Source organism: Ciconia boyciana, chromosome 1 (genome assembly GCF_034638445.1).
Source record: "Ciconia boyciana chromosome 1, ASM3463844v1, whole genome shotgun sequence".
NCBI classification, from domain to species: Eukaryota; Metazoa; Chordata; class Aves; order Ciconiiformes; family Ciconiidae; genus Ciconia; species Ciconia boyciana.
The window spans coordinates 54,732,933-54,746,150 of record NC_132934.1 but is presented as its reverse complement, the minus strand read 5'-3'; the positions used below and the strand labels follow the sequence as shown (position 1 = coordinate 54,746,150).

At 46.9% G+C, this 13,218-nt stretch overlaps 1 protein-coding gene across 1 annotated transcript; it reads right to left on the bottom strand.

Moving 5' to 3' along the window:
* Positions 1-1,521: 1,521 nt before the first annotated feature.
* On the bottom strand, positions 1,522-12,484 carry MGP (matrix Gla protein). Its single transcript, XM_072885237.1, has 7 exons — positions 12,470-12,484; positions 12,031-12,085; positions 7,730-7,802; positions 4,882-5,032; positions 4,055-4,090; positions 2,803-2,878; positions 1,522-1,916 (listed from the first exon to the last, which is right to left on the bottom strand). Exons 4-7 carry the CDS (start codon positions 4,940-4,942, stop codon positions 1,778-1,780), a joined length of 312 nt encoding a protein of 103 aa, XP_072741338.1. The 5' UTR covers positions 4,943-5,032; positions 7,730-7,802; positions 12,031-12,085; positions 12,470-12,484; the 3' UTR covers positions 1,522-1,777.
* Positions 12,485-13,218: the final 734 nt, after the last annotated feature.

The window sequence follows — 13,218 nt, the reverse complement described above, 5'->3', positions numbered from 1 at the left end:
TTTGGTTATTGCTTACACTAATGAAATCCCACAGAAATCTCTGGTATTATTCATTATTTATACTGGTAAACCGGAGGTTGAAATCACCAGATGTTTCTTGACACAGACTCAGACAGCACTAGCCCTGTGCCTTCCATTTTGGTAGTGTCACAGTGTCAAGTCAAACCCAGACACTGCAGACTTGTTGACTTTAAGGTATGAAAGTTTTGCCCTGGTTCATGAACATAAGATTCACCTACTTGGGAACATGCAGAACAAGTGTGGGTGCAAATATACCTAATCCGTATGGCTTTTTTTCCTTAAACTCATTTATCTCTCACTTTTTCCTTTGGACAAAACTTTAGCAGCTGCCAGGGTGGAGTTTCCTATCAAAAGTGTTTTCAATAAATAAATCGCATTTCTTTCCAGAAGTTCATCTTCAAAGCTGGCAAAGCCTTGAAGCATATTTTGCAAGATGTGTATTTCTAATGTGGCAGGTAGATTTGGCTCTAGACTTAATTTCACAGAATAGTCAACAATTTGATACTTTATACCTCATAGCCTTTGATAGCATGCCACAAATCTTTCCCACTTTTATAATTTGCAGGTGCCTGTGGAAGCCTGGCGATGTGAATATTGAAACCAGCTGTGCTGAGCTGATATAGAAGATGTTATGTCTCCTACACACCCCACACCAAGGGGTTTCTGAGTTGCTGTGGCTGCTGACCAGCCCAGAGCAGTATTGAATTCTTGGGCACGTCAGCACTGGTGCTTCTTGGCCTGCGAGGCTCTGCGAGGTGCCCTGGTGCCTGTGCTGGTGACAACCTGACAGTGGTCACGCTCATGCCCCAGTGGGCCGGGAGGTGCTCAGCAACCTCTGCACAGGGTCAGGGCACACCTTGATTTCAAATGAATTATGAACAGTAAAATAAAATTGTTTTAGGTGAACAAAGTTGGGCTTAACCCCAAACACTGGGTTTCTTTTATTTATTTTATTTACTACCTGGAGCCCCTCTTCACCTTTGGTTTCTGCAGCTTTCTCGCACTACCAGAATCATTCCAAGTGGAAGTAAGGGCATGAAAGGGGATTCCAAAAGAAAACATGAGTAAAGTCCGGGTCACACACTTCTTTCTACAGGAGCACCCTACATCAGGACCTGAGGGTAGCTGGATAGACAAGATGCAATTTACAGGCTTCTTCTGTCACAAACTCTTGCCCTAACTTTGTTTTTAAGATTAAACAGGCGCCTTCTGAATTTTGTTTCCCCAACTGAGGAAAGATATTATAGATTTCATTTTCAAAAAGTGCATCTCACCCTGCTTTCTGAACGCCATGCCATTTTAAGATGTCTTAAGACTGGGAACTGACATTTGCCAGTGACCTCTAAAAGAAGCCACTTGTAGACCCTGGAACAAAAACATTGTAGATCCTTTAAAACTCGTGTGATTGCAAGGTAGTGACTTTTTTTCCATAATCTGCACCAGATTCTATGATAAACAAATTCAGCTTCTTCGTGTAAAATCACACACCCCCTCCAAAATACTGTGACTGATGAGAAGATAGTATCAAACCAGCAATTTATTGTGTAGTAAACACCCACATCCTGAAATCTTTCTGATCTCTGCTACATCAGCTCAGCGCTAATTAACACAGTGTAGGAATCCATGGCTACATGGGAGAGAAGCAGCAGGCAGGATAACATACAGGGACACAAGCAACTGAATATGTTTCAGAGCCATTGCATTTTTTGGGAGGATACCCTGGGCTCCAGGCCCCGGGGTGGGGACAGGTCATCCTTTACTTAGTCCTCCTCCTCTCAAAATAGTGCCTGTAAGCAGCATCATAGCCATGGCGAAAGGCGTACAGTTCGCAGGGGTAGTAGTCATCGCAGATCTCCCTCTGACGTTCCTGGGGCGCCTTATTACGCTCCCTGATCCTGCAAAAGTAGGAGAGATGAGTGGTAAGTGCTGCCATCTTAAATATCTGTCTACAGCCCTTTCCTGTCCCACAGTCCCCCATCAGGATTAAGGGTCCATCATGAGATTCCATCATCCAGCTACCAAGATGTTAGCATGCCAGCTCCTGTGTTCACTGCACCCAGGGGAGCGATGTGACTACAACAGGAGCATTTTGCCTCCTCAGATAACCTTTTATTTCAGGGCTAAGTAGGGTGATGGGGAGAGGGGGATGGCTCCTGCCTCAGTCTGAGGAAGTGTCCTCCCTCCACAGCTCCCCCAGACTGCTGCCTTCAGCTCTTCGGCTTTTCCCCAAAGCCACGCATGGAAAAAAGACCTGAAACATCCTGCAAAGGGGCCACCTGGTACTGTGGAGAAGGTTTGCCTTGACACCTCGCTAGGAGATGATTTCTGTGCTTCAGCCTTTATTTTCACAAGCCCTGCATGAAGCATGAAACTGCCTATATCTGCTTTTTATAGATGAGGCAAGGAGGCCCCCAGATGGCCCTGTGATTTAGAAAGGGTCATGCAAATTCTGCATGAGAGCTGAGGACTAGAACAAGATCTCAAACTGAGCTTCCTTTCTGGCCATCCCACACTGATTCCCTCTCCTTCTGTTGGTGTTTCCTTCAGACAAATTAAGCAGATCCCTCCCAGCACATGATGTCCTCAAACGCAAGGACTCACTCTCTGCTATCTGAGTTCTGGCTTCTCCCAGGGTTGGGGACTTCACAGGCACCTCACACCGAGAGAGGGGCTGAGGCTTCTCAGAAGTCACCATGGCTTTCTCCCCTGGTACCAGTCTGTGCCTGACAAGGAGAGACCTCTCCCCACTCCCATCCTCAGCGTCCTGAGGCCGTAACATACCTCTCCTGAGTGATGGCTCCTAGTCTCGTGTCAGCTCGTATGAAGTCATTGGCCCTTCGCCTGACGATGAAGGGATCTGAGAAGGCAAGGGGTTGTTCAGAGTAGATAGACACTTTTTCAAGGCCAGATTTCAACAAAAGCTAGCTTCCGCATTTATAACAGCCTCCTTGTCTGCCCTCCCAGGCACAGTGAAACCCAGAACCTTTTAATATTCCCTGCTGTCCACCCCACTGGTTCATGCATAGGCTCTCCCTCTGGCTTGTGTAGCCTGTATGGAAGTGCACATGCTGCTCTAACTCTGCTGTTAGTCAAGACACCCAGGGTAAAGCTACTGTGATTTTCCTGCCACAGCCCCTCTGAGTGAGTGGAGCTTGGCCAAGAGGTAGGTGCCAAGCTGCGCAGACCGTGGGAGGTGTGGGCATGCTCAGTAGAATTAGTAGAATCATGACATTATAGGTAAAAACAAGAAGGGCCCAAGTAAGTCTATCTGCCTTCAAGGTTAGGCAGTCACTGAGCAGTCTGTGTGGCAGTCTTGGACTGAGGTGCCTGAAGGTCCCTTCTGTCCTTTTTGAGAAACATCACGGTCCTATTGCAGAGTTCAGGAGTCTGTGGATGTCTTTGGCATTGGCTCCCACACGTGCCTTTGTGCTTCTGACCAGCTGTTTTGTGAAGTCCTTCTCCCCGATGGTCTAATTTCTTTTTAGTTTCAAACCATCTGTTCTCTAACCTCTCCAGGTTATTGCTTGTTCCATGGTAAGACTCTCCACCCTTTCATGCTTCTCCTGTGACACTAACTCTCTCTTCCAGACCAAGGATCCCTCCTGCCCACACATCCCACCTGCTTCTGCCAGGGTGCTGGGAGTAAGGGTCTCCCTGTCTTTGGGGAAGTACAAATCATGTCACTGGCTTCTGCAGTACCTCTTTCTGTGCTCATCACAGGGCTTTTTGAGCAATGTCCTTTTCTAGTGTCACTTAACCTGTTTTAGGTGGATGCATGAGTTCATGATTCTTTGTTTTCCAATTTTCATTATATTCTTTGCAAAACAAATTGGTATGCACTTGTGCCCAAACATGTGAAGTCTTTTTTAAACTCTCTTCCTATTCATCCTGCAACTCCATCACCCAGTAAATTCAATTTCCCTGGGCTGAGTGGCTCTGCCTATTTAATCTCCACAGTCAAGTACAAGGAAATGGTCTTGGAGATGTCTGTAGCACACTTCAAATTCAAGAAAATAGTAAAGCAGTCTCTTACTGAGATACTCATGGGATTCCATGCTCTCATGGGACTCTGGGAAAAGAAAGAGTAAAACATGTGGTAAGACACTGTATTGATGGGATTCAGAGTCTTTCACACACCACAGATCAATAGAACATGCACACAGAAATCAGAGAAGCCAGGTTTTAAGGCACCTGTTTAAAAGGAAGAGAAAGGGATCAGTGGCGTGACTCAGCAATTATATGAGGAGTTTAGGGTGTTCAGGAGTTTAGAATGGAGCAACCTGGTGTCTTAGCCAGGAACTCAAGGCTTGTGCTTGGTCTTCCAGTGTGTGATTCTCAAGCATAGTTCCTCACCTTCATGTTCCTGACACTACAGTGGATATGATACCTGCTTATCTTCAAAGTCTGCATGTGTGCTTAGGGAATGGATTAGCATAGTGACATGTGCTTGACTCCTGCATGAAACGGCATCTTAATTCCATCAGCATGGAACTGTGTGCCTGACAGGAAGAGGGGGCTGATATTAAAAAAGGAGGAAGGGAAATCTCCCCATTAACAAGGAATAATTAAGAATAAGAACTCTTATTGTAGTCCAGACAACAGAGGGGCAGAAAGAGGAGCAGCCTGCGAGGTGAGCTGGAACAGAGAGGAAGGAGCTGAAGCATCCTGGACCACAAATCACGACTGAAGCTGACAGCTCTAGAGCAGGGCTAGGACGGTCTGACACAAGGGCAGAAAAGCAGGCAAGAGATCAAGTTAAAGGGAAAGAAGACACAAAGTTGAATAAAAAACATCTAAAGAGAACCAAATATATCTGCAGGTTTGGAGTGATCACTCTACCCAGTAAAAAAGGTCACCTACCATAGCAAGTAGCAGCCATCACCAAGACAGCCAGGACTGTAAGGACGATGAGAGTGCGCATTGTGCCAGTGCAGGGAGGAATCTCTCACTCTGTCTCTGTTGCTGTGTCTTGCTCTCTTCCCACTGAGGGCAGCTGGAGATCCTGGGCCGCCTGCAAAATTAGCAGTGGAATGTTTATTATGAAAACAGAGCTAGGAGGGGGCCCATGAAAGAGCCTGGGGAAGGCGACAGCTGGCTGGTACACACTCTTTATGGAGCCATTACAAAACATCCTCTATTAGCAGATTGAATCAGGTTTCGGGAAGGAGGGGGCATGCCCCCTTCCTCTCCCAGTTCAGGGCTGGGGGCCATAATTCACAGGCAAGTGTGTCACTAGCACTCCACGCTCAGAAAAGCTGGCTTGCACAAGTGGAAGGAATTTCAGGGGCTGCCGGGGGCCCAGAGGGAGAGGTGTGTGCTGATCCCAAATGTAAATGTTTGCCTTTCTAATTTTTTCTCTGATCTGCCCTCTTTGCCCTCGCCATCCTCTGTTTGGATACACCCAGCCCAGACTGTTCTGTCAGCTTTGCCAACAGAGACATGGAGAATGAGGCTTCAAACACTCCATCCCCTCTCGGTCCCCCTCCCTCCAGCTGGCCCCTGCTGCGGTCCGAGCCTGCCAGTCATCAGAGGAGGAATCCAACCCTACTGCCCCTTCCCCTTTCCTACTTTATTGCTCCAGGAGTGACAAGCAGCAACATAGAAGAATCCCTTCTGCTGGAGGGATCATGATTTTTGCATTGAGCAGCACCCAGAACTCTATCTCTCCAGGTCCTCACTGTGGTCCTGACCCTACACTGCTCTTCCAGCCCAAGGGACAACAACTTGGTGAAGGCAGAGGTAACCATATCTCAGGACTGCTGTCTCTCTGGTCTAGCACTAGCAGTCCTTGCCCCACTGGGCACCAAAGTCAGATGTCAATGCGAGGCTTTTCAGCTGGGATGAATCTCCCATGCCAGCATTCTCTGGGAGCATTACCTCACCTTCTAGCACCCAGAGAGCTTGTCTGGGACCAATGTCATGGACAGCAGCTATGGACAAAAGATGGGGTGTTCCCCTCTTCAGCTCTATGGTACAGTAGGAGTGAGTGAAAGAAGAAAGAAGGAGTTAGAGAGATGGCCATCCCTGCTGGGTGAAAAGCAAAGGGGAGTGGTTTGCTAGAGGCAAGACAGGGAGGGAAGGTGGGTACCCAGTGCCTGCCAGCCCTCCCCCATGGCAGTGGTGGGGCTGGGACCATTCACACTGCCTGGGGATGAGCCTAGGGTACAGTAACCATTGTTAAGTCTGACCCAAGCCGTGGCGACCACCTGTTTTGTCCATGTACATGCAGGCATCAGGATTTCTCACTGACAGGGTGCAGGCTGAGTGCACTCTGGGTGCAGACCATTCCCCCCACCCCAAGCCAGTGTCGTGGTGTCACTGCTGTCACCTGCAGAGGCCAGTCTGGGGAGCCACGCTGCAGGTGACACAGCCAAGAACTACAGGGACAGCTAGCCAGAGCCTAACACTTCCAACGGGGAGTGAAACTTCAGTGGAACAAGATTAATCGGGGCTTTACAACTTACCCTTTCAATGCCAAACTCATGGCCCTTACCTGAAGCTGGTGGCCTCTGAGAGGGAAACTGAGCAGGGCCTTCAGCTTCAGACCAAAGAGAAAGGATTGCTTTTCTTCCCCATTATCCCACCCCGTGCGGAGAGCAGCTCAGTCCTGTACCATCAATGCCCCCCACACCGTCCATGTCCTGCCCCTTCAGTGCTCAGCCTGAGATGAGGAGGAAAACTAGGTTGTGCTGGGGCAAAAGCCAGAAGTCTGCTATAGACACAAGGTCAGAGGAGAACCGAGACTTTTCTGCTGCCCCTCTGTGCCCTGCCACTCCGGTCTCTTTAAGGGAATTCTCTGCTCTGGGATTGTTTACATTCCTTAGAGCCCACGGTTTTGGAGTTAGTGTTGAATGTGGATTTTATAGGTTTCCTGGATGTTTTGTACACTCTGGGAGCTCATGGGAGCTGCCAAGAAAGGGAGGCTTGAGGAAGAGGCTGGAGGAGAAAGCCCAGCGGGAAAGCAGTGGGACACAGAAAGGAAGATGCTGGGAGTACTTTGGAGTGAAGGTGAGGCTGCACAGTGGGAAACTCCAACACGCTTTCCAGCCAAACCCTCTTTATTTATCTGTATTCACTCAGGGCAGAGCACTCTGCTCCCTGGAAGACTCTGCTCCGATTTCAGAGGACTCTGAATGCCTCCCAGAATGCCTGCAGCATCCTCTGCCATCAACCACAGGAGAAGAGCCACAAACACCACTTTAACCCAAATGTTTCATTTTTCACCACAGAGGCAATGCATTTTCCAAGGGATGAATGAACATGCCGGCTACACAGCCCTATACCAACAAATGTCCTTTGGGGAACACTTTCCCTTGCAAAAGTACATCTCCTTTCTACTACCCCTGCACTCCATACTTCTCCAGCACACATCTCCCCTTCCCAGCATCAGTGGGCTGCCCCAGAGGTAACACACCACGCAGCACAGTGAGCCCAATCCCCCTGCTTTCTAGCAGCATCTGCTGATTACAAATAAAGAAAGAGGAGCTGAGATGAATTGCCTGCAAATGCCGGGGAAATCTCCATGGTCCCCCAAATAAAGGGGAGATCAGAAAAGCAGCCCTCTGACCTGTCTCTTGCTGGAGTGAAGAATCACAAAATTACGCACGCCATAGCAACCACTCCTAACATTTTGCAGCTGTGAAGCACCAGCAAAGCATTAATAACGAGCAGCCGTCCAGGAAAAGCAAGGCGGTCCCTGCATACTCACTAAGCCGTCGCTTCCCCGCCAGCCTGCAGCTCTTGTCTGAGGGGGCAGCTCTCCCAGCGTCCTGGACCCTGGACTGAAGGAGAGGCCTTTTATTTATTAGCATCGATCAGTGACTCCTCCCCTCTTCTGTCTCCCACTCAATCCACCCCCAGGCTACTACCTTCTCCATCAAAAACACCTTCTGCCCACAGCCAGGAAACCAACGACCTCAAGGAACTGAGCCAAGAGGGAGAGGAGAGAGCCAGAGCAGACACCAGGGGCTAGTGGGGGCACAGCCACATCCAGGCTGCCTTTCTGTGCCCAGGAGCAGTGAGTGGACAGAGGTCTGAGAACAAGCTCCAGTGTCCCTCTTTGCAGCAAGACCCCCCCTCTTCCACCCCCTCCTTCCCTGGCCGTGCTCTAACTAGAGCTGTGCTGCTGGCCAGGGCACCTGTTCTTCCATGGGGAGCAGGAAGCCAGGAGCCTTCTCCCATCTCCTTTCATGCTCCTTTTGCAACTGTCTGATCCCCTCTCCTAATGGCAGGCTAATGTCAGACTGAAAACTCACATAACAAAGGTGTCTGCTTTTGGAGTCAGCTCTGAAACCTCCAAAAGTAACAAACCCTATGAAGCAAAGAGCTGGCTTACACAAACCCAAGTCCCTGAGATGCACCCTTGCTGCTCACACCAGACCCACAACAGTGCTGGACAACACATCAGGCAACCCAGGACATGTGCTTGCTGGACTGGGCTATTGGGCTTCTGGCCCTGCCTGCACCTGAGCCAAGAGCACACATGCACCATGCTGGGATGCTGAACCTGTGCTGTAGCAACCCCCAGCAGTGCTCCCTCACCCAGCAGAGATCCACGCCTGGTGCATGCTCAGCATGGGTGCTGGCAGGTCCAGTCCTTAAGTAAGGGTAGGCACAGCCTGAGGGACTGACCTCGGCAGAGGTGAGATGGAGGGGATGAACAGCTGCAGAATCAGTGGCTCAGGAGGTTAGGAAAGAAAACTCATCACATCTATTCACTAACCAAACAGCTGGTGAGTGTGGCTTGTCTGGTCCAGGAAAAGATCAAGTGTGGCCTGACTGTCAGCCTTGGTTGCAAAACAAAAATGATAGCATAACTTTGGAGTTAAAGAACCACCAAATAATTGGGACAGAGAAGGGATTTGCTGCACTTCTATAGGACACTTTGTCACCTTACAGCTAACACATGCATTTTTCATCTATGTACTTTTGCCTGGTTCCCAAAGAACAGTGAGGGGCTCCTGTCCAAGGGTGGGATCTTTAGCTCCTACAGTGCTCGATGAGTCTGGGGAAAGTTCAGACCTACCTGTGGCAACAAGGTACAATGTTATGTGTGTATGTATGTACAAGCAGCTCTTGGCCCTCAAAGCCTGAGAACAGCAACCTTGAGCTGTCCTGAAGGTACAGAGCACATCATAGTCATGAGCCACCTTTGAAAAGCAGTGCAAAGAGGAGGACATTTCTTGCCCTCTTCTACCACCCTTCAGGGACAGCTGAATATTCAGCCCTGTGACGTGCTGAACCCGAAAAGAAATCAGGACCCAGATCTGGTCGTCCTCATCTACCTAGATATTGGAAAAGCTTTGGCCCCAGTGCCATCTGACAAGTTTTTAGTTAAGTTGAAGAAAAAGGGCATTAAAGCCAAAATTGTGAGATGGTAAGGAACCGGACAAATGGGGCAGAAGCTTGAGCAGTGGAAAGGAGAAATGTTGAGAAATTACTAATCGAATTTCTCTTGGGACTAGTTTTACTGAATACTTCCGTTAATGACTGGCTTAAAAAGGGAATACTTGTTGAAGTTTGTTGATAACACAAAGCAAGAAAGCAACATCAGTGGAAAGGAGGCCTGAGAGCTGATACAAGAGGAAAAAGATGACCTTGAAAGCTGGAGTAACAGAAACAGGGTCATATGCAATAGCTCAAAGGCAAGGTCTTCCATGGGGATTAGCAGTAAGAATCCTGCTGTAAATTAAGAGCTCATAAACTGGAAGTAAATGCGGAACAAAAGGAACAACTGTGAACCAACAATCTTAAAGGTGATCACAGAAGACTGATTCTGAGATGTCTACTGAGAACGTGCCAGCAGAGTTGGGCGCTTGTTAATGCCGCTGGATGAGATACCAGTGAGACCTCAGCAGGAGTCCTCTGTATGGCCCTGGTCACCCATGTTCATGCCCTGTGGGAAGTGGTGTAGATGAGGACTAACAAGGCAAGGTGATTTGCAGTCACCCCCAAAATGACAGACCTTTTCACCATATCCTGTGGGAGTCACCAAGCCTCTCCTTCCCTGTGTTGTCCACAAGGCTCTTCCAGCAGGACAATGGACTAGCAATTAGGTTTTGTTTCCAGTACTCCTCCAGAGGCTGTTCCAGAGCCCACAGCTCTCATGATTAGGAGAAGTCCCATTTCCAGCCTCTGTGTCTTTAGGGCCATAATCCATATCCATGTGTCCCTCACCGAGTGCCCAGCTCATGCCAGGAAGACTTCAGCAGAGTTTCTGGGCACTGCAGCAAGGGAATAAACCCTGACAGTTCTGCGACAGAGGAGGGTTTCCAAACCCAGGTTGCCCAGAGTATCAAGTAACTGGACTCACCGATCTGGACAGCCCTTTCCAAGCTTGTTCCTGTGTTTCAGGATGTAAGTTGGTCAACCACCACATGGTTTAAGGCTTAGGAATCAATTTCTCAATGTGATAAACAAGTGCTTTTTGGAACAACTAGTTCTACAGCACATGAGAAAACAAGACTTTATTTTTACTTTTTCATTTAGTCCTAAGTAATACCTAGGAACTGATCCAAGAAGCAAGTATAATTGAGCCACTAAGTAATAGTGTCCGAGTATCCACAATATAATTAAAGTCAACAACCTCATGGAATAAATCGTGCTGAAAACTAGCATACTGACACTAAGCTTTAGAAAGGGAGATGTTTTTTAAACACAGGAGCTAGTCAAAAGACTATGAAATAAAAATAAATAGAACACATTTCAGACATTTAAAGAACTTGATATACATATCTGAACGTGTGTTAGCTCTGGCAGCAGACTCATTCAGCTACCCGAAATTAACCCTAAAACTAGTTCAAAAGCTAGTTCAACGTGGGAAAAACACAGATTTAAACATTTGAAAACTAGATTTTAAAAGTTCCAAAGATTAAAAGAAAGGGGAAGCACATAAACAGGATAAATCTACTTTCACAGCAATCAAACAATTTTTTTTCAAAATAACTGAAATGATTCATTTCTATTTCAGTGGTGGGATGGGGAGAGAAGAGTAATTTCATAACAAATAAGTGGGAATTTCTTCCCAAAAAATATTTAAACATGTATCTTTGAAATCTGTTTCCACCTTTCCCCTGAGAAGAATTTTGCCTCCAGCATTACAGCTTTGTGCAAAAATAAAAGTTTCTAGTACAAGAATACGTATTGGTTCCAATTGAAACTTTTTCTAACAAAGTGAATCTATGCATAGTCTTAGGAGTATTGTAGCAACCACCATCTGAAACTTACAGATCGTGTCAGTCGCTTCTTGGGGACGAGGTTCCCATGCCAGCTCACAGCTATATTCTTTCATGCTTCCTCCAACATTTTGGGCCAGGGTGCATTTTAGAAACTCCCCTTTCTATCCTACGTGTTGAATTCCAGTGACTTTCTCCTGCCCATGGATGTGGAGCACACCTGCATGGGGTGTGCTCATGGAGACAACCTGAGGGGTGTCTCTCTGGACCCTGGGACAACCAGTTGCTCAGTATCCCAGTGCCAAGAAGCAGGACTGAAATTAAACACCATGAAAAGGCCCAGATCCTGCCTCCCTGACCAAATCCAGAGGGTGAGAGGATAATTCTTCTTCCACCTGCAATGTCCTACAGAATGTGGGCCTGTCTCCACATTAGCCACTACCATAAGGAGAGGTCTCTAACTGGTGAGCTGTGGGGTTTGTTTGTCTGGTTGGTTGGTTGATAGATTGGGGGTTTTTTTAGCCACTGTATTCTGTTGTTGTCAGAAAATCTAAACTATTGCAATTCAGAGATTAGTGGCCAGACACAACCTCACAGCCACAGTCTATGGAGTTGCGATCCTCAAAATTACTCCTTGTAATCCATCAGACTTCAAAATGAAGCCCAGTGTCCTCGAAAAATCTCAGTCTGGGTATAAATACAGGAGCATTTGGGGTCAGCAGTACAGTTCAATGGGAATTCATTGCTCTCCATTTCTGCTTGCTGCAAAAAGTGAGCCTGGCTCAAGCCGTCAACTCCAATACTCAGCAATCTCCATGGGATATCATTGAGTTACCTTAAAGATTGACTCTCTCTGTTTGGCCAGGACTTCCCAGAACAGCTGTATTTGGCTGAAACAATGAAAAAAGATTACTGGTAACGGGAAGTTCATGAGCACAGAAGACTAAAATTTCACAGAAGCCAGACCAAGGTTATTTAATTCACTGAATAAAGCAACCAAAGCATTCAGGGCTAAGAGCTAACTCTGTCGCTTCCTTTGGCTTCACCCCCACCCGCCCACACATGTCCACATACACTGATCAGCCTATTTCTCTTGCTGTCTGGGAAGGAAGGGAGAGGATAATGTTAATATTATTTGGATGTTGAAAAAATTGGCAGAGGCTCCTGTGTAGGGACTAAATAATCCATATAAGTAACTAGAATTGCTTGTACTTCAAGTATCCTATGAAAAACTGAGCAAGCAAAAAATTTGAACTCTGACTATAAAAACAGACCGTGCTTCTGGGTTGCACTCTTATGGGAAAGGGGAGCAGAAATCTCTCTTCCTTTTCCACCCCCATCCCCTTGCTTCACCACATGAGCACAAAAATGTCCTGACCTGATTCATTCTTTGGAATCAGATGAGATTTACCCGCCTTATTTCCTGTCCAGACGTGCACAGTGATAAGAAAGCAGCTGTGGTTTCACTCTTCTCATCCATCTGGTAAATAAAAAATAACAATAATGCCTCTTTTTTCAACAACAAACTTAGATAGCATCTTAGTTCCAAAATCTGCCAGATCTTGTGAAGCCAAGATTGGACTGAAACATTTCTGTTCTGTCTGTCTTGAATGCAGGAGGCCACTGAAATATTTACAAGCATCCCTGTAGTGTTATATATGTTTCTTTGTTCTATCTCGAGTTCAGTATCTATAGTATCATAAATTTTGTCTTTAGTAAGTAAATAACTTTTTCTGTGGCACACCAAGCCCCTGGTCTTGGCCTTTGTTGTCAATATCTGATAGAGTTCAAAGGAAGGCTAGGGGGTGGGGCAAAATGCATGATACCCAGCTAATTGTGAAATGCTGTTTGTGGCGAGAAGAAAGACATTCTTATTCCTTGAAGCATGAAATCTGATTACTCTTATCTTCCTGTGCATAACTACAAATTTTATTAATGTTCCTAACATCACATGCTAGCCAAGTCATTCAGCTTGATGACCTTCCTTAGTAATGAATTTCACACACTAATTACATGCTCTTTG